Source organism: Macaca nemestrina, chromosome 16, assembly GCF_043159975.1.
Source record: "Macaca nemestrina isolate mMacNem1 chromosome 16, mMacNem.hap1, whole genome shotgun sequence".
NCBI classification, from domain to species: Eukaryota; Metazoa; Chordata; class Mammalia; order Primates; family Cercopithecidae; genus Macaca; species Macaca nemestrina.
In genome coordinates, this window is record NC_092140.1 from 788,819 (window position 1) to 809,624 (window position 20,806).

The 20,806-nt window shown below is 58.6% G+C and overlaps 1 protein-coding gene across 2 annotated transcripts in view; it reads left to right on the forward strand.

Annotated features, from left to right (window-relative positions):
* LOC105485249 (ADP-ribosylhydrolase like 1) overlaps window positions 1-19,333 on the forward strand; it is a 47,947-nt gene extending 28,614 nt beyond the window's left edge. The window contains exons 1-2 of one of the 2 annotated variants that reach the window (XM_011747495.2): window positions 5,005-6,593; window positions 10,079-19,333. In XM_011747495.2, coding sequence (XP_011745797.2) covers window positions 10,110-14,690 — 4,581 coding nt within the window. In that variant the 5' untranslated portion in view covers window positions 5,005-6,593; window positions 10,079-10,109 and the 3' untranslated portion in view covers window positions 14,691-19,333. Of the gene's footprint in view, window positions 1-5,004; window positions 6,594-10,078 lie in introns of those variants that run through there. The other variant, XM_011747493.3, reaches the window with a different exon arrangement.
* The last annotated feature ends 1,473 nt before the right edge of the window (window positions 19,334-20,806 follow it).

The following is a 20,806-nucleotide window of genomic DNA, read 5'->3' on the forward strand; positions in this document are numbered from 1 at the left end:
ATTGGAGGGAGCGGATCCAGGGAGGCTCCATGACTTGAGCGGGCGGGGCAGCCGCTCGGTGCGCCCAGCCCAGGAAGTGGCAAAGCCCAGCCCCGTCAGGCCTAGAACCGCGGGCTCCCTAACAAATGTTATTTCTATCTATTCCATGCTCCCCTAGAAGCAGGGCCCTTTTTTTTTTTTTTTTTTGAGACGGAGTCTCGCTATGTCTCCCAGGCTGGAGTGCAGTGGCGTGATCTCGGCTCACTGTAAGCTCCGCCTCCCGGGTTTGCGCCATTCTCCTGCCTCAGCCTCCCGAGTAGCTGGGACTACAGGCGCCCGCCACCTCGCCCGGCTAGTTTTTTGTATTTTTAGTAGAGACGGGGTTTCACTATGTTAGCCAGGATAGTCTCGATATCCTGACCTCGTGATCCACCCGCCTCGGCCTCCCAAAGTGCTGGGATTACAGGCTTGAGCCACCGCGCCCGGCCTCAGGGCCCTTTTAACTACCCCCATTTTGTAGACAAGGAAACTAAGATTCAGGAGGTCTGAGTATCTCTCCCAGAGCTGCATTTTGTGAGCACAGAGCAGCTTTTAAACCCGATGCATCTGAAAACCATGCTCAAGCTTTCTCCCTTCCCCTAATCCGGGCAGACCTCACCACCACCACAGCCCGCAGCAAAGCCTGGCAATTGCATAACCTCAGGCCCGGCTGCCAGAGGCCAGTGCCACCTGTTTTGGCTGTGGGTATAAAAATTAACAGAACATCAGCTGATAAAATTGGTAATACCCGGACTGGTGTTCAATGCAAACTTCTGCGCTTAAAAAACTCCATCACTGAAGTTCATTCCAAAGGTTGCTTTAGGTTGGAAATAACTTTGGAGTCGGAGTGCAGGCACTGCAGCTCCCCTGATTACAATCCCTGGTGTGTAGACGCATTTCCAGTTAACACACAGAAATAAGTTATCAGCTCACTCAGCCCGCTGCGGGAAAAGCATTCACACAAGGTCTCAAAGAACAGCCTGAGACCGTCTCGGGATTTGTGTGCTGCACCCCGACCGGCTGCTGGTCAGCAAACAAGGGCTTAGACAGACAAAGGCAGGGACTGTGTATGATCTGGGGCAGACAGACAAAGGCGGGGACCGTGCCTGATCTGGGACACTCTGTGTCTGGCACCATGCACATCGCGAACGTTCTGTCTGATGGCCACCGGGGTGGTCCCCAGGGTCTGAACCATCATGCAGCCCTGTGGGCACGATGCCTTCCCCACCCTCCTTGTGCCCCGAGAAGGGTGATCGCCCATGACCCCCAACTCTGGCTCTCCCTCGGGCAGGACAGGCTGCACGACCTGGGGCCCTGGTGGTGCCGGTGGGGACCATGACCAGCCTGCAGATCCGGGGGACAGCCTTGTCTTGTCCCACCCACCAGAAAGCCGGAGAGCACACAGTCCCCAGGGCCCTGCCAGCGGGATGCTCGTGCACCCCGGGGTTCCGCAAAGCCTCACCTCTCCCGGGACCGTCTGTGCTGTCAGGGTCCTTGAATGACACCTGTCATGACACAGCTGTGCTGTCTCCCTCTCCTATCTTAACGGTTCATTTTTAAGTTTGTTTCAAACAAAACTAGCCCCAACAACTCCCATACCCCTTCGCCCAGCATCAGCAGCTGTTACTATTTTCTCTTGTCTCTCACTGCACCCACGTGAGCATGCGCACACACTCGCACATATGAGCTCGCACACACAATTGTTTCTGAACCATTTGAGAGTGATCTGCCGACCCTGTATCCTCTCACCGTAAATATTTCCGACGAATTTCCTCAGAAAAGAGCAGGCTCTTCCGTAACCACTGTTTATTCAAAATCGGAATTTAACCTTCGGTAATGCTATCATCCAACATAACGGCATTCTGTTGCAATATAATATACTACATTGTAGTTCTTATTATGTGTTAGAAATTTTGCCTGCTGTTTCATCGGTTTCCTTTATAATCTATATATTTGTAGCACAAATTCGTGACAGAAGCTCACTAACCCGAGGACCTGCACGTCCCACAGGTACTGAGGGGCCCAAGGCAGTTGCTGTCATTAGGCAGCGAGCAAGCGTCCCTGGAACCCTCTGCTGACTTACTCATGTCTCAGGCCTGAAAGAGCGTCCAGTGCTTATGGCCTCAGTCAGCCTGGGATGGACAGTGACCCCGTTATCAGTCACAGCCAACTAGACACCCCTTCGCTGGTCACTGCCGGTTGACCAGACGCCCCTTTGTAGGTCCCAGCTAAGTCACATATAAGGTCTTATGTAGGTCACAAAACATGTTCAGGTCAAGGCCTTAGGGTATCCCGGCCCAAAAGGCCACACCCATCATTAGCCAGATTTATTTCCAGGAAATACAGATACTCAGTTCTCCGACTGGTTCATTAGCACAGTCTGAACTATTCCCCACCTAGTTACCAAAAATCAACAGGGAGCAGTCAGCAAACACTTGTTCTCGGCTTTCCTAGATGGACAATGACCGCTGCAATAATGCACAGAAGCTGCTGGGGAGGGGCGTGGCCAGATCAGCTCCATCCCGCCTGAGGGCTGCTCTCCCCACCCCGCAGGATCCTGGCCGGGCCCCCAGCCTTCCAGGATTTTTAGAAAGTACTCATCCTTTGGGGTTAGCTTTTCTTTTTCATAAGTCTAATATTAGATTCTTTAGTAATCTCTTCTCAGCCTTTAGGCTAAGATCAAGTTTAGATTTATTTGTAAAATGTTAGGAGCCTCAACTTAAAGGGATCAGTGTTGTTTAAAACCAATCTTAAAAAAAAAAAAGCTACTAAGGAGGCGAGCTTGCTTCTCTCTCTTTTTTTTTTTTTTTTTGAGACGGAGTCTCGCTCTGTCGCCCAGACTGGAGTGCAGTGGCCGGATCTCAGCTCACTGCAAGCTCCACCTCCCGGGTTTACGCCATTCTCCTGCCTCAACCTCCCAAGTAGCTGGGACTACAGGTGCCCGCCACCGCGCCCGGCCTTTTTTTTTTTTTTTTTTTTTTTTGAGATGGAGTTTCTCGGCTCACTGCAACCTCTGCTTCCAGGGTTCAAGCGATTCTCCTGCCTTAGCCTCCCGAGTAGCTGGGACTACAGGCACCCACCACTGCGTCCAGCTAAGTTTTGTGTTTTTAGTAGGGACAGGGTTTCACCATGTTGGCCAGACTGGCCTCAAACTCCTGACCTCGTGATCTGCCCACCTCAGCCTCCCAAAGTGCTGGGATTACAGGCGTGAGCCACCGTGCCCGGCCCTTCTCTTTTTATAACACTAATTCAGTGGACCCTGCCTGGTGGCCTAGAGCTGGCCACGGAGCCCACGCCTGGCTGGTCTCTGGGCAGAATGTCGCCTGTCATCAGCAGAGCAGTTGGGCCACGGAGGCCACTTATTCAAGGCCTTTGGTTAAACCCTCCCCAGGTCCACACTCTGCTTGGGGACCACATCTCAGGCAGGCGTCTCTCACCCTGCCTGGCCTGGACACTGGCAGGTCCACGTCTCCAGAAAGGTGTCTCGTTCCTCCAGGCTGGCCAGGGAGAACCCCAGAGGGGAGGGAAGCCGGGGGCTGAGCTGCAGAGGGCAGGGAGACCGGGGGCGAGCCACAGAGGGCAGGGAGACCGGGGACGAGCCACAGAGGGCAGGGAGACCGGGGACGAGCCACAGAGGGCAGGGAGACCGGGGGCGAGCCACAGAGGGCAGGGAGGCTGGGGAGCAGAGGGCAGGGAGGCTGGGGGCAGAGGGCAGGGAGGCTGGGGGCAGAGGGCAGGGAGGCTGGGGGCAGAGGGCAGGGAGACCGGTGCTGAGCCGCAGAGGGCAGGGAGGGTGGGGGCCAAGCTGCCAAGGGGAGGAGGGGTGAGTGGCCCCAGGCTCATCCGCAGAGGGGCAGGAAATGGCAGTGCAGGCCTCTGGTGTGGATGGAGGCCCAGGACGTGTTTTGTAAGCACTGTTGGCTGAGGGCATCCAAATGTCGGTCAGAAGCATGTGGGGGCTGGTGCGGGGATGTGTGTGACATGGCTCAGGCTGATCCGTGTTCTGAGCAGGCTCCTGGAACAGCCGCACAGTCGTAGGCCCAGCTGCCGCATGAAACCGGCCCTGCCCTTCTCTCAGAGGAGGACACCACGGCCGAGGGTGTTCCCACGGCCCGAGGGCTCCCCGAGCAGGGCCAGGCTCAGGTGAGCCCAGCACAGCCACTGACCAGGCAGAACAGTGACCTCCAGGCCTCGCTGTCCAGAGCCCCAGCAAAGAACCTGCCGTAGGGTGCTGCTGTCCGTGTCAGGGTGGGCCCGGGTGTGTCTCCTGTGCTGTGATGGACTCTAGTCTCACTGTATTTTCAAACGACCTCTCTGGCTGGCCAGAGCCACCGACAACTAAATTAGGAAAGCCGGGCACCCTGCTGTTTATACTGGCCCCGGGAGGAAGGCATTCCATTCCCTGTGGCTCTGCAGCTCATCCAAGTGCTGGGGGGACTCCGAGGGAGGCCTGGTCTCGCCCCGCACTGCTGGGCGGGCAGCGGTCACACAGGGCAGCCCAGACTCAGACAGCGCAGCTCTGACCAGCGGCCTTTGCGGGAGGCTTTGAGGGGCGGGGCGGACGGCCCAAGGGGCAGCGCTGGCTCTGGCACGTGAGGACGGGTTCACTCAGCAGCACGTGGGAGAGGGCGGGGCCACCTTCGCAGGAGACGCGCAGAGCCTTGTGGGGGAGTCGCCGAAAGTCCTGGGCCCCCCTCTCAGTTCATGACTTGGGGGCGCTCCTGGCGTCCGTGCTGTTCCCCTTTGCGGGGACACCGAGGTCTGTGTGGGTCACCGTGGGGCTCCCAGAGCTGGGCCTCTGGGAAAGGCTCCCTGAGGTGGGGGCATCTGAGCCGGGTTGTGAAGGATGAGCAGGAGCTCGTCAGGGAGGCAGCGAGGCTGTTCCAGGCTGAAGGGCACAGCGAGGTTGTGCATGGGGTGGGCAAGTGGGGTGGAGGCTGGAGGTGGCAGGAAAGGGGGTGGCAAGGAGGGAAAGGGGGTTGCGTAGTGAGTGAACCGAGCCTCCGCGGGCGCTGCCGGCGGTGGGTGAACCGATTCTCTGTGGAACGCTGTTCGCCACCCACGGGTCTGCTGCCAGCCCGCCCAGCTGTGCCCAGCGCTGCTGTAGGCTCGGGAAAGTAGAGATCAGAACCAACACAGGTCCTGCCCACGGAGGGGCTCTGCTCTAGTGGGGAGCTGGGCAAAAACAGAGGTGACTCATTTAAAAGTGCACTCGGATCTTAGAAAATTGTAGTGCTGTGACAGTAGTCACCCGGGACGTGCCAGCAGCAGCAGCCGTGGGCCGTGGACTCCTGGAATCCCCCGGCCAGTGAAGCCCAGAGCGCAGAACATGCTGAGCTGGGGGGCTGCTCGTGCAGACCCCGGAAGAAGGAACCACCCGCAGGTTCAAGGAACCCAAAGACAGCAGCACCTTGGAGGCTCCCGCGAGGGGCGGGGACCAGCGAGGGTGAGCGCAACAGTGGGCGGTGGGCGCAGGACCTCGTAATGAGAAGGGGCAGCCCAGGGGGACGGCAGGACAGCAGGGAGCAGGGGAGTGGCCAGGCCAGGCCCAGGGAGGAACTTGGTTAATGATGATTGCAAAACACAAAGGCTCTGTGAAGGGGGCTGTGGAATCTCCTCTCGCTCCCGCCCAAGGGTGTCGTCCTGAACTGCGGACGCCTCCAACAGCCACAGGTCCATGGCTGAGGCCACCTCAGCGAGGCGGGACTCACCCCAAAGAGGACTTTCTAGCTCTGGCCGAACCCCTAATCCTCAGCCGATAAACCCAGAGGAGCATCCTGATCTCTGCGAGTGAAAACGTGTTTCAGACGATCACACTGCGGGGTGAATGCCACTGTGACAGCTGAAGAAGTGGACGGGGCGGCCGAGTCTGTGCTCTGTGCCCACCTCTGCTTGCCGGCCAGGTCCTGATGACACCCTGACCTCATAAGCGGTCACAGACTCAGATGTGCTGTGGAGCTAAACTGGATTTTGAGTCACTGTGACTCTTACGGAGGGCGTGAGGCAAGTCCAACCTACGAGGGTCCCACTGACACGGCCATACCACCCGGGACAGGCGCTCGGCCTCGACAGGGCCTCCGAGTGTGGGGAGTGGTCCCCTCCCCAAGCCGCCCACCACCTGAGGTCAGGGCAATGGGAATTTAGAAGTCAGCGTGGAGCTCCATTACTCTCTGCTTCCAAACTCGCCTCCCGTCAAGGCAGGAGGGTGAGCTGGTTTAATTCCAGCTCCGTTTTTCATCTTTCTATTTGGACGGTGGGGCTCAGAAGCCATCAGCGAGGGATGAGGGAAGGGGCAGACAGACGTCACTCGTGGCTGAGCCAGGCGGCCTTTATTCAGATGATCAGAATGTCCCCACCGCAGGCAGTCAGCATGGCTGGGTCAGTCATCCAAATGACTCACCTGCAAAGTCATTAAGACGACTGAGACGCCCAGCCAGCGGGGACAAAACGTGTGACAGGCTCTGTGGGCAACGGCCTGAGAAGTTCAGCCTCCTCGGGCGAAGGGAGCGCAGCCCTCCACGGGCAGCCCAGTCACAGCAGAGGGGACGTGCCCGGAGACGCCCGGCGGAAGGCAGGTAGGGCCGCTGACCCTGTGATGGCGGGGGGTGCAGCCTTCAGAGGGAGCACGATGCCCCCAGGCTGGTCCCCCAACCCCGAGGTCGGCCTGCTCCTCTGTCCTCCCCGTCCCCACGGCGCAGCTGAGAGTGTGCCTGTCCACCCTGGCTTCGGCGGGGTGTGGGCGGCCACTGGCTGGGGCAGTTCTGGGGCTGCCCTGGATCACTTTACCAGCCACGGGGACACAGCGGCTCCTTCCTGGGTGGGCTCCGATGACTCAGAACAAGGGCGTGCCTGGCAGCAGGACGCACAGCTGCTCCTTGGATTAGTTTATTTTTACAGTCGTCCCAGCTCGCAGCACACTGTGGCCTTGCGGCAGGTTCCGAGTTTAGTTTTCGTGTAAGTGTCTCATCCTCGCCTGGTTTGGAAGGAGCGCCGTCTGCCTCAGTGGTTCTGAGTGAGGTCCCCGGACCAGCCTCAGAATCACCAGGGACTCGTTAAAATGCAGATTCCCAGGCCCCACCCCAGACCGTGGATCACAGGCGGTGGTGGTGTGGCCCCGAAATCCGGATCTCAGCAAGGCCTCTTGATCCACTGATGCCCACCGGGGTTTGGGGGAGAACAGCACACTCTCTCCGCGTGAACTCACTGAACCGGGCAAGGGAGGCGTCTGGGGAGGTGGAGGAAGCAGAGTCCTGTGTTCCATCTGTGGCCCGGCCACTCCTCTGTGTGGGGTCTGTCCTGGCCCTGGGTCATCGCATGCCCATGGCAACACAGCCACGCGGTCATGTGGTCAGCTGCTGTCACCTCCCCCATCAGGGCTGCTTGGCAGCAGCTTTTAACAAGGAAATCTGGGCCGGGCGCGGTGGCTCAAGCCTGTAATCCCAGCACTTTGGGAGGCCGAGACGGGCGGATCACGAGGTCAGGAGATCGAGACCATCCTGGCTAACACGGTGAAACCCCGTCTCTACTAAAAAAAATACAAAAAACTAGCCGGGCGAGGTGGCGGGCGCCTCTAGTCCCAGCTACTCAGGAGGCTGAGGCAGGAGAATGGCGTAAACCCAGGAGGCGGAGCTTACAATGAGCTGAGATCCGGCCACTGCACTCCAGCCTGGGCGACAGAGCGAGACTCCGTCTCAAAAAAAAAAAAAAAAAAAAAAACAAAACAAGGAAATCTGTCCATGGCTTCAAAAACAGAGCTCTCTCCTTTGAAAAACACAGACAGGCCGGGCGCGGTGGCTCACGCCTGTAATCCCAGCACTTTGGGAGGCCGAGGCGGGCGGATCACAAGGTCAGGAGATCGAGACCACGGTGAAACCCCGTCTCTACTAAAAATACAAAAAATTAGCCGGGCAAAAAAAAAAAAAAAAAAAATGAAAAACACAGACAAACCCAAAAAGAGAAGTATGTTCACACATTTCCTTCCAGTCTGTTTTCAGCCTGTTCAGTTTCTTTCTTTCTTTTTTTTTTTTTTTTTTTTTTTTTGAGACGGAGTCTCGCTCTGTCGCCCAGGCTGGAGTGCAGTGGCACGATCTCGGCTCACTGCAAGCTCCGCCTCCTGGGTTTACGCCATTCTCCTGCCTCAGCCTCCCGAGTAGCTGGGACTACAGGCGCCCACCACCTCGCCCGGCTAATTTTTTGTATTTTTAGTAGAGATGGGGTTTCACCGTGTTAGCCAGGATGGTCTCGATCTCCTGACCTCATGATCCACCCACCTCTGCCTCCCAAAGTGCTGGGATTACAGGCGTGAGCCACCGCGCCCGGCCTCAGCTTCTTGAAAACAATCGGGTTAGAGTGAGCTTTCCACTTGGCGCCATGTCACCAGCCGCGTCTGGCCGCCGACTCTTCTCCCACGAACGTGGACGTGCCGTTGTGCGGCCGCCTGGAGTTTGACATGGAGGATGCTCTAGATTTTTCAACATTATAAACGGCACCGTGAAGGCGGCTTTTCCTGTAATTCTTGAGTCTTTGTTCCTCGTCCCTGATGATTTCCTTAGAATGAATGACTAACAGGTGTGACAGCTAAGATTCTGGGTGCGTCTACACAGAATTACCATCTGTGGAGGTCAGAGGCAGCTCCACCCCCTGCCACAGATGGGGAGACCTTCCAGCTTTGCTCCTGTGGTCACAGCTGCTCAGGAGCAGAACTTACCCTGGACCCAGGCTCAGAAAACACCATCAAATCACAAAGACCCTGTCTCTCCAAGCTGGACCCACTTGGTCCCGTCTCCTTGAAAGCTGGGCTGGTAGGAAGGAGTCCCTGGTGGACCCGCAGAAAAGCATCTCACTGGGAACGGGCGGCCCCCAGCCTCAGGGGCTCCTCTGAGCCATTTTGAAAGGGGCTCCAGAGACCCAGCCAAGTGATGCCAGCCCTCCTCCCTCCTCTCTGCAGCCCCCTCCTCCCCTCCTCTCTGCAGCCCCCTCCTCCCCTCCTCTCTGCAGCCCCCTCCTCCCCTCCTCTCTGCAATGCCCCCTCCTCCCCTCCTCTCTGCAGGCCCCTCCTCCCCTCCTCTCTGCAGCCCCCTCCTCCCCTCCTCTCTGCAATGCCCCCTCCTCCCCTCCTCTCTGCAGCCCCCTCCTCCCCTCCTCTCTGCAGCCCCCTCCTCCCCTCCTCTCTGCAATGCCCCCTCCTCCCCTCCTCTCTGCAGCCCCCTCCTCCCCTCCTCTCTGCAATGCCCCCTCCTCCCCTCCTCTCTGCAGGCCCCTCCTCCCCTCCTCTCTGCAGCCCCCTCCTCCCCTCCTCTCTGCAGCCCCCTCCTCCCCTCCTCTCTGCAATGCCCCCTCCTCCCCTCCTCTCTGCAATGCCCCCTCCTCCCCTCCTCTCTGCAGCCCCCTCCTCCCCTCCTCTCTGCAGGCCCCTCTTTCCTTCCTCTCTGCAGCCCCTTCTCCCCCACTCCTGGGGGGCCACTGCCCACTGCAGTGCTGGTTCCCGCCCAGGAGCTTGTGAGGAAATTCTTTCTCCTCTCTCCACCCACCCCAGACCTGAGCGATTTACCAAATCTTCAGAATCTCTGCTGTAGGGATCCAAGTCCCTGGACCGTGGCAGAATTTATGCTGTTAGTTTCATCTTTCATACTTAACAGTAGAGACATACACAGGCCACACAGAGAACAGACACTTCTTTAGACTCGCTGTTTCACTTACTGTATAAGCAAAATATGTTTGTTAAATTTTTTTAATATGTTGCATATGCAAAGTGGTTTTCCAAATGTTTTCACAAAACCGTTCAACGTCAACTCCTCAGTGCCCTCAGGAGGAGCGTGGCTCAGAAGTTCCTGCCATTTAACAGGAAACAGTGACCCAGAAAAGCTTTGACATCCCTGACACCCCCGAATTAACAGCAGGGACAGCCCAGAAGCCACAGCTCCTGGCTCCTAATCTCTGTCTCTCCCTACCACGCTTTCGGGGCCCCTGAGAACATGGGATTGCCCCATAATCAATGTTCTAGAATCACCTTGCAAAAAACATGATGACGAAATAAGTGACGATTCCTTTTTTTCTACAGTCGGAAGAGCAGAAAGACCTGCAGTGACATCATGTCTGTGGACGCCCAAGCCCTGAAGAAGAAGATGGGCAAGCTGGCCTGTGACCCGGCCGCCCACTCCATCCTCAGCAGCTTGCTGCTGTATGTCACGGGCCGCACAGACCGGCCCTCGGGGACAGAGGCTGGGGAGAGCAGGCCCAGCCACCAGACCCAGACCCAGGAGGCCACCCAGAGGCCCACGCGCTTCCAGCTCCTGCAGGCCAAGTTCCTGGGCACTGGCCGGGAGCGCTACCTCAAGAGGACCCGGGAGGTGGGCCGGCTGATCTCCAAGGACAAGCAGGGGCCCGGTGGGGGCCTCGTGGGTGCCACCATCAACAAGCTCCTGGAGAAGACCAAGGAGCCGGCCCCGAAGCCCTGCCCCAGCGAGAAGCCCCGCTGGGGCCACCCGGCCGGGAAGAGCACCGTGAAGAACATCCTGAAGATATTCTTGGCCGCCGAGGAGAAGGAGGCGAAGGAGAAAGAAGCGCGCGAGAAGCCCGCCGCGGAGCGGCCCAAAGTCGCCAGGGGCCTCTTGCCGAAGATCACGGGCAAGAGCTCGGTGCTGTCCAAGCTGCGGGAGAAGTTCGAGCAGAACAGCTGCCTGTGCTCAGAGGCCGGGGCGCTGAGGGTGCACACGCGGGAGCGGAGGAAGAGGAACCTGCAGAGGAAGAAGATGCACCGGCCGGAGGTGTGCGTGTTGCACACGGCCACCATGGCCAGCACCTGCGTCAAGACGCCGCTCGCCCGCTTTCTGGCCTGCACGGCCGAGCCCCTGCCGGCCCTCAGCATCGCCACCATCGTCTGTGGCCCCAGGAGCTGGCTGTCCCACTGCACCAAAATCAGCCACTCGGAGGCAAGGCGTCTGCCCAGAGGAGAAGCCAGCGTGCTCCCCAGTGCCAGGGAGACGGAATCCAGTGGCAATAAAGCAGCAGGAAAGGGCCCCCTGGAGGGGGAGCCCCAAAGACAGCCAAGGCCCTCGAAGTCCGTGACACCCCAGGTGATGGCTCGGAGGGACGGCCAGGCTGTCCCCTCGATGGCCCCCTCTTGTGCTCCCTGCACAGGTGAAGTCCTCCCTGGCCTTGTGCCTGCATCGTCCCCACTGGGATCGGCCAGCCCGTGGGGCACCAGATCAGCCGCAGGTGACGGGACGGCAGAACCCACGGCAGAGAGCACTGCAGGAGGTGTCCAGGAGGTGAGGGGAGCCAGACTCACGTGGTCTCCTGGGCCCCCGGGTGAGAGTGCAGGGGAGGGCCCTGAAATCACCATGACTGTTTGCAGTTCAGAGGACGAACGGGAAGGAGCAGGCTTCCCAGACCCAGGGAGAGACCCGCTCTTTGCCACCCAGAAGTATTTCCCAGAACAGAAGGTGCCGGGCCACATCCCACCACTGAACACTCCATCGGTCCAGGCTGCTCGGAGAACACAGCCTGCCACGGAGCCCCCACGGATAACTGTCCAAATCCCGGTTGTCCACGAAATGCCAGCCCCTCCCCCCATGCTGCAAAATACGGCAAGTTGTGAAAACAAACGTTCTCGTATTTTTGGAGGAGGGAATGTGGTTGAAAATGCACACACAGAATTTCCCACCGTGACTGAGAACAGAAAGGGTCACCAAGCCCCAGTGGAACTGAGCAAGCTTTCAGGGACCCAGGTGGGACTCGGTGTCTCTTCGCCGCAAGGGCCAGGGGCAGCCTGGGATCCGGCAGCAGCAAGAAGGACTGCAGGTGCCGACCACAGTGTCCCAGAGAGAGTTCCGACACAGAGACTCCAGACAGAGAAGGAAAACAAAGGCAGCTTTGAGAATTCACACGGTCCCAGGAATCCTGACGATATTTCAGGAGAGAGGACCTCTGAGCTCAGAGAGGAGAAGCATCCGTTGCCAGAATCTAATGAAATATCAACGCAGAACAAGGGCTCCGCAACGAGTTATCCTGCAGCCTCACAAAACCTTCTGAGGGGAAACACCAGCCATGCCTCCAGCAGCCAGCAAGTCCTGTCCCCGACCGGGAGAAATCCAACAGGTGCCCCCGCGTCGCTGGCGGCACCATCCAAGGGGCATATGGGGCCTGAGGGTGTCACCCCGATGGGCACGACTGTGCCCGACGCGCTGGAGGAATGCAGAAGGCCACTGCTAACAGAGTCCGCTCAGCCCCTGAAGGCTGCCGAGGAAATCACCAGCCATGAATTTCACGAGAACCCACTGTCCTCATTAAATGAACGACCCAAACCAGGTGTGAAAGCCTGTGGGGCGATGGCAGCTGCAGGGAGCATTGTGAGCCGTGCCACGCCTGCACCAGTGCCAGGCAGCACCCAGAGCCCTGGAGACCGCAGAGTGGGAGAGCCAGAGACGCTGGGCCAGGAGGGAAGCAGAGCCTTGTCCAAAAGCCATCCCAGAGGAGAGGCTCTCCCTCAAGACCCCCACAGCCACGGCCTCCTGGCCCCCGGGGGATCCTCGGAGCCCCAGAGTGGAGCAGCAGGGAGGAGCCTCCTGAGAGGTGCGGCCTTCGCCCGGCACCCAGAGGACGCTGCGGCCCTCGCCCGGCACCCAGAGGACGCTGCAGCCCTCGCCCGTCACCCAGAGGACGCTGTGGCCCTCGCCCGGCACCCAGAGGACGCTGTGGCCCTCGCCCGTCACCCAGAGGATGCTGTCGCCCTCGCCCGGCACCCAGAGGCACCCCGATTACACACTTCAAACACGTCGGCAGCCAGCAGACATACGGCAGCCGTAGGAGGCAGAAAGGATGTGGCTGTGGAAGGAAACCTTTTGGGTTTCAGCACAAAGTCTGGAATTCCTGCTTCTGATCATCCTAGACCACAGGCAAAGAGTGTGGCAGAGTCCCCGAGCTATGGCCCTGGCCTCCCACCGTCGCCTCCTGAGAACCCACAGGCAAAGGGCAGGGAGGGTGTCATGTCTCCCGGTGGGGCAGAGCCTGACCATCTGCTTCCCGCGATGCCTCCCATGCAGGTGGACATGGGGTGGGCAGGTGGCACCCACCAGCGGGACCCTCCCCATCTACAGGCACACCTGCCCCCTGCTGCTGGTGACACACAGGCCAAGCTCTGGGCCAGTGTCCCCGACCCTAGGACCCAAGCAGGTGAATCCCAGGGGCGTCCCCTGACACAGGCGGACCTGGGGAGGCAACAGAGTGACCAGGCGCAGGAGGAGACCCCCCAGCCCAGGGGTGCAGGGAAAAGGGTGGTGCCGTCGGGCCCGAAGGTTATGCTGAACCAAGCCAAAGAGCCTCAGACACGGTGGGCACAGGATCTGGCCGGGGACAAAGGGACGGCCATTGGGGTTGGGGGTGCCTACCAGCGCAGTGACCAAGGTGAGCAGCATCTGCAGGGACCCTGGGAGGAGCAGGAGAGGAGCACAGCGTGGGGGGAGGGCACCAGGGCTGCCAAGAACCCAGCTGTGCCTCCAGGGGACTCCAAGGGGCTGGGAAGCCTGGCGGCCCAGGGACAGGCCCAGAAACAGGTTCAGAAACTGGCCCAGGGACAGGTTCAGGGACACTGTCAGGAACAGGCCCAGTGGCAGACCCAGATAGAGGCCCAGGGACAGGCCCAGGGACAGGCACAGGAACAGGCTCAGGGTGGGACCCAGGGACAGGTTCAGGGACAGGCCCAGAAATGGGCTCAGGGACACGTTCAGGGACAGGCCCAGAAACAGGCCCAGAAATGGGCTCAGGGACACGTTCAGGGACAGGCCCAGAAACAGGTTCAGGAACGGGCTCAGGGGCAGGCCCAGAAAGGGGCTCAGCCACGGGCCCAGGAACAGGCTCAGGGACAGGTTCAGGGACAGACCCAGAAATGGGCTCAGGGACACGTTCAGGGACAGGCCCAGAAACAGGTTCAGGAACAGGCTCAGGGACAGGCCCAGTGGCAGACCCAGATAGAGGCCCAGAAACGGGCTCAGCAGCAGGCCCAGAAAGGGGCTCAGGCATGGGCCCAGGAACAGGCTCATGGGCAGACCCAGATAGAGGCTCAGGGGCAGGCCCAGAAAGGGGTTCAGGAACGGGCACGGGAACAGGGCCGGGAGCAGACCCAGACAGAGACTCAGGGGCAGGCCCAGAAACGGGCTCAGGGGCAGGCTCGGGAACAGGGTTGGGAACAGGCCTTGATATGTGGGATGGCGTCTCAGGCCTGGGAGCAGCCCATCAGTGGCACAGCTGAGGGAGTAGATGCTGCTGGCAGGAGTGGGGCATCTGGAAGCCCAGCCCCCAGGGATGGTGGACAGTCGGGGGGCAGCGGCCTAGGGGAGCCCAGCACCCGGCACCCACCCCCAGGAAGCCGCCCCCTCAGGGGCACGAGCATTGCCACCTCTCCCCTGAGGCTGGGAAAGAGCCCAGCTGAGCCCACACCCGAGGCTGGGGGCTGCTGGACTCCCCAGGCCCCGGCCCAGAAGGGGCCCCCAGACCACCCCGGGGCTGAGAGGGTCCCGCAGGACACGATGAAGGCATCGGAGCCTGAGCGTCACAGGAGGTCCACGCGCCTGGCCAAGTACAAAGCCCAGAGCTTCAGTGACCAGAGGGCCTTCGATTTGTCCTTCAGACCAATGAGCGTCAGGGCCAGCGACACGTCTGAGCTCCCAAAGTGAGGCCCCGAGTCCACACCGTGGCTCGCCCAGCACTGTGACATCTGCCCATCAAGGGCCTTCAGGCATTTTCCTGCCTCCAAATGCGTCTTGGAGAATCCCCTACGGAGATGCCTGTTTCCATAATTCTCTCTCCCTTCTTCACAAGCTGACCTTGGGAGGACTGAGCTACATGAGGGTCGGGTCCCTGTCACCCCACAGAGCCACGAGGCCATGGGGGTGGGAGGTGCGGGCCTGTGGCCTCACCAGGCCCTCGGGATTCTTTGTGTCTTCACCCAAGGGCGCCAGCTCACCCCTGTCTCACATACCCTGCAGCGTGGAGCTCACACCTCCCGCAGTGGCACGGTGTGTGCGCCTCCTCGACCTGCAGGACACTGGTGCTTTGGGACGCCTCCCCAGCTCTCACAGGGCCTCCTCCCACCACTCCCTGTCCATGCCCCGCCATGCCCTGCTCTGAAGTGGCCGTGTGACACCCACCCTCCATGGGCCCAAAGTGACACACACGGCCCCACCTCGCAGGACTCGAAAGAAAGGGCAGAGTTTCAGGCCGGGCGCAGTGGCTCATGCCTGTAATCCCTGCACTTTGGGAGGCTGAGGCGGGTGGATCGGGAGGTCTGGAGATGGAGACCATCCTGGCCAACATGGTGAAACCCTGTCTCTACTAAAAGTACAAAAAATTAGCCAGGCATGGTGGTGGGCGCCTGTGGTCCCAGCTACTCGGGAGGCTGAGGCAGGACAATGGTGTGAACCCGGGAGGCAGAGCTTGAAGTGAGCCGAGATCGCGCCACTGCACTCCAGCCTGGGGACAGAGCGAGACTCCATCTCAAAAAAAAAAAAAAAAGAAAGGGCAGAGCTTCCTCCAGCCTCAGACGCCCAGGCGGTGCCAGGTGCTGTGTGGCTGCTGGGCCATGTGGTGGTCACCAGAGGGTGTGGGGACGCTGGGATGCCAGGCCAGAGCCAGCTCATCTGGAGGAAGAGGCCTCAGGAAATGCTCACGTTAAGTTCTGAGAAAGGGACAGTGCAGAGCCCTGGGAAGCCGGCATCCCAAGGAAGCTTCGTCTGGAAACCGGGTGCTGAGTTCCCTTCCCTGCAGTCCTGCGGGTGGCTCCGCTGGTGCCGGTGACCTGAGAGCATCGCTGTCTGTCCTCCGTCCTCCCAAACAGCATAGAAGTGTTTCCTGCCCTGGCCAGAGGCGGCCACGACTCCAGCCTTGTTCAGGTGCTGAGATAACGTGTTTCAGGCTGGAATATTTGAATGCTGTCTAGAAGCACAAGACGGAAATCAAAGCGGCCCTTCGTCACATTGCCTCGAGATGGTTCTTGTTGCTACTCCGGACTACTTTTTAGGCTCTTCCTCCATGCATCTATTTTAAAGCACTTTCTTCCCCATGACGGGGTCATGCACCTCCGTGTCACAATCTATCGTCCCAGGCCCTCGCTGGCCTCTGAAACCCTGACCCGTGAGGCCACTCGGCTGCCTGAGGGGCCCTGGAGCAGCTGGATTTTCAGCGTGAACCGATGCAGCCTGTCGTCCTACGGGGCCCCGCACCCTCGTTTTTGGTGGTGCCCTCCCTGTGGAAAGTTAATTCCTGCTTTTTGAAGGTGTCTTGGCGTTTTCTGCCTTTGCTACTGAGCAGTTTCCTGAAACAGCCCTACACGTTCGCACAGGGGCTGTGGTGCCTGCTGTGAGCACCTCTGTTTTCTGACTCTAAATAGAGGAAGGTGTTTTCCAGTGTTGGCTTTGAGAGGGCGTTTAGCAAGCACGTCCTACCCACGGCGAGGCTGGGGTCTCTCCTACCAGGGAAGGTCCACTCCGGCAGAAAAAAGGGCCCCATTGTGCCAGTGGCTTTGGCTCCGGGGGCCACGCAGGCGGCAGGACGTCGTGCTCCAGGGAGAGCACAGGTTTCCTTCCCGTCTAACAATTAACTTAAGATCCAGCAGGTTTGACCCACCCTCACCTGCTAGGACATGCCAGTGCTGGTGTCTGGAAGGAAGGTCGGGCTGTGCTCAACTCTGGGGGGCCGCTCCCCACAGCTCCCCTCAGAGGGCCCCCGGGGCCTTCTCTATAACTCGGGGGCTCTGCTCAGCTCTGGGGGGCCGCTCCCCACAGCTCCCCTCAGAGGGCCCCCGGGGCCTTCTCTGTAAATCGGGGGCCTGTGCTCAGCTCTGGGGGGCCGCTCCCCACAGCTCCCCTCAGAGAGCACCCGGGGCCTTCTCTATAGATCGGGGGCTGTGCTCAGCTCTGGGGGGCCACTCCCCACAGCTCCCCTCAGAGGGCACCCGGGGCCTTCTCTATAGATCGGGGGCTGTGCTCAGCTCTGGGGGGCCGCTCCCCACAGCTCCCCTCAGAGGGCCCCCGGGGCCTTCTCTATAGATCGGGGGCTGTGCTCCTGGCCCAGCCGAGGGTTTCTGCTTGGTGTGTGGGTTCTCAGTGTGAGCTGCTGTGTGTGGAGGCTCCTGAGTGCTGGGTGCGCCTCGCGTGTGTGGGGCCTGGGGCGGCCCAGCTGCACACAGGATGGTCCGGGGGGTCCGGGGGTACGGATGGGGGCAGAGGTCTTGCTATGGTGCCACTGGACCCCTGCCAGGAGGACAGGGTCCTCTCTCTCACGGAGCACACGGACCTCCGGAGTCCCTGCCCCTGCAGTCCTGGGAGCCTGCGGCTGGGGCTGGAGTTGGCCTCTCGGAGCCACCCAACCAGAGAGGCCCATGAGAGAGGAACTCAGGGGTCCAGCAGAGGCTGACAGAGCAGCCTCTTTGTCCTGCTGGTGGCCTCCGCTCATGCCTGGGGCGTCCTCCCTGGAGCTGGGGGAGGTCAGGGGCCCCCAGGTCTGTGCGGCTGCCCCTGCCACTCCAGGCACAGCGGCGCGGCCCTCCCTCTTTACCTATTTGGGATTTGAGGCAATGAGTGGCAAGAATGTGATGACAGACACGGGAGGTAAAAATATGTTCACTGGCTGTTCCCTTTAGAAATAAGAAGCGGTGGGACTTGTGTTGCTATTTTTAAATAGACCAGAGAGTGCACCGGAGAAGGCATTGAGTGGTTTTATTTTAAGTGGTGGAAAAAATGATGAGAATCTCCTCCAGATGACAGCTCTGGAAGCGTCGTGCCTGAACCCCTCTCTCAGTCTGGCAGGCACAGTCTGTGAGCGGCCAGGAGGCCACCTGCTCGGCAGGCCCGTCCTCTCCGTGTGCCAGATACAGCCCAGCATGACACTGCCCTCAGCTCGAAAACACCACAGTTACTCTGTGTGCAGGAAAAAAAGACCAGTGACTTCATGGGGAGTTGAGAGTGGTCTGTACGTTCATACTAAGCTGAGACAGGGCAGGTTAGAAGATAGGGTGTGGAAGTATTCACACTGCAGAGATGACCATCATTTCCGCATGGCTAAGGCCCACACCCTCCCAGGGTGAAATAACTACAGCAGAAGAACGGTGCACTAACCACCCCCACGGGCATTTTAAATAAAACCCAAAGAAAGAAAGAGGCCAGGTGCAGTGGCTCACGCCTGTAATCCCAGCACTTTGGGAGGCCGAGGCGGGCAGATCACAAGGTCAGGAGATGGAGACCATCCTGGCTAACACAGTGAGACCCCATCTCTGCTAAAAATACAAAAAATTAGCTGGGCCTGGTGGCAGGTGCCTCTAGTCCCAGCTACTCAGGAGGCTGAGGCAGGAGAATGGCGTGAACCTGGGAGGCGGAGCTTGCAGTGAGCCGAGGTAGCGCCACTCACTCCAGCCTGGGCAACAGAGCCAGACTCCGTCTTAAAAAAAAAAAAAAAAAGAAAGAAAAGAAAGAAAACAGGATATTTATTTTAGCTTCTTAGTTAACATGGTTAATTTTGTGTATTTGAGCGATTCGTTGACTGCCTCCTCCCTGCAGTTTTTTACGGTTCCTCTGGTTGTTGACAGGCCTGCTGTGAGCCACACGTCTGTGGGTGCAAGTGACAGCAGCTGGGCAGGTGGCGGTGCACTCCAGCGGCAGGAAGGTCCTGAGATGGCTACGAGAATGTGGTCATGCTCAGGACACTCGCTCAGGGAGGGTCATTGTCTAGGATTTTACAAGCTCAGCACCACTTCCTTATTCCGTTATCAGGGTATCTCTGCTGTTGGAGTTATGTTCTTTCGGTTATGTATTAGGTTATAGCTATTTATTAAATTTTTTCTTGTTCATATTCTTCTTTGTATATAAACAATGCTAAAATGGGTTAGTCAGAAAAAATTACTAAATGTCATTTGTTGTATTCTCTCTGTATTTTTACTAACATCATTCAGCTGGAAATAATTTCAAAAAGAAATAAAATACCTTTCCCATTACAAATCTCTTCCTTGCATTATTGAAGCAGCTGCATAAATGAGGTAGGACTCAGGCCTGGGGCGAGGGGCAGACCCCCATTGGGTGAATGTGGCCAGCCTGGGGCAGTGACCCAGGCAGGAGAGAGGGTCTGGAGCAGGGCCCCAAGTGGGAGAGGAACCCTTTAGGGTGTGCTTAGAGAAACAAGGCCATGCGCTCCCCAGACCCTCCCTCCGTCCAGTCAAGACTGTGCCGGCCTCGCCCCGGAGCAAGACCTGGGGAACTGGACTTCGGCCAGTGCACTTGGGCCAGGGTGGGGCCAAAGGGTTGGAATGTCCTCCCGGACGTGGAGGGAGACTGGACAGAAGGGAGGGAGGGAGTATGGGTGCAACGGGCCCAGCAGGTCTGTGAGACACCCTCCTCTCTCCAGCAACTCCGCAACTCTGTGTGCAGGAGAACTTTGTCAGTGACTTTTCATGAGGGTTTAACAGCGGGTGGTTTAAGCTCACGCCAGACCTAGCCGGAAATGCCTGCATTCTGAACCGCTGCTGTGCCGGTGGGTGGTGCGAGTTCTTGGTATCTGGGGAGGAGGAAAGCTCGTTCCACTGAAACGAGCCGACGCCTCGTGTCTGAGAGCACTGGCCTGGCCGCCGAGGCTTTGGGATGGTGCAGGCACCTCTTGTCCTGAAAGAAAACCCCTGTCAATTAAGGTATGACGCAGGCTTTCGTTAGAACTTCTATTTTAAAAGTGCTTATTGAGGGCGTCTGTGCGACTGGTGTACATAGAAGTGTGATCAAACCCTGTTCTTGGGATATTGTTATAAGCTTGGGGTAGTCAAAAGTTTCCCTAAACAGGAGAAAAAGCCCCAACCACAACAGGAAGTGCCTGTACATTTGTCTGTTTGAGCTTCGGTGCATTTGCTGAATATTTATGGTCGCCATGGATTTTTGACAGGAATGGATGTCACGTAGCCCCCCGAAGCCCAGGACTGAGCAGCTGAGCGGTGCTCGCCATTTCTCTGACAGCGAGAGGACTGGCCTGGCTCAGGTCCACAACCCCAGGTGGTGCCTGGGAAGCCACTGGAAGGCACAGGAGCCTATTAGAAAACCCATTTGTGCATACCCCAAACTCGTGAAAGTGCTGAGGCATCTTCTCCTAGAAGAACAAAGGAGGCCAAACAGAGAATGAAGGAAGCAACGCCTACAGTGGTCCATTTCTAAGACAAAATGCCTTGAATCGGCTTAGGTCGGTAAACTACAGAAGAAACAGGATGTCCTAGCCAGTGCCTGCTTGTTGGCCTCCCCTTCTCCCTCCCTTCCCCCCGACCCTTAGGTGCTCTCACCCGAACTAAAGAAGTTTAGTCTAAGATGAAAGTTTACCAGCCTGCAAAATAGCTGGCTTTGTTCTTATCAGCCTGCCCAGCTACTTAGGTCGTAAGTCAAATGCTTAAAGAGCCCCTGAGCTGACTGGGATTGCAATGCATTGTGGGCTGCAACAAAATGCAGCAGGACAACCCTAAAAAAACACCTACAGCCCCCGCCCGACAACCAACAGATCATGTCCCAGACGACTGTGACCTCAGAGTACTCAGCCTGGGAGGAACCGGGGCAGGGACCTGTGCATGGGGGGATGAATTCCTTGTTGAAACTGCGCTGGGTGTGGCTGCCCATTAGACACCGGATCCTGCAAGACCATCATTAAAAGTCTCACTCTCGGCCAGGCGCGGTGGCTCACGTTTGTAATCCCAGCACTTTGGGAAGCCGAGGCGAGCGGATCACGAAGTCAGGAGTTCGAACCAGCCTGGCCAACATAGTGAAACCCCATCTCT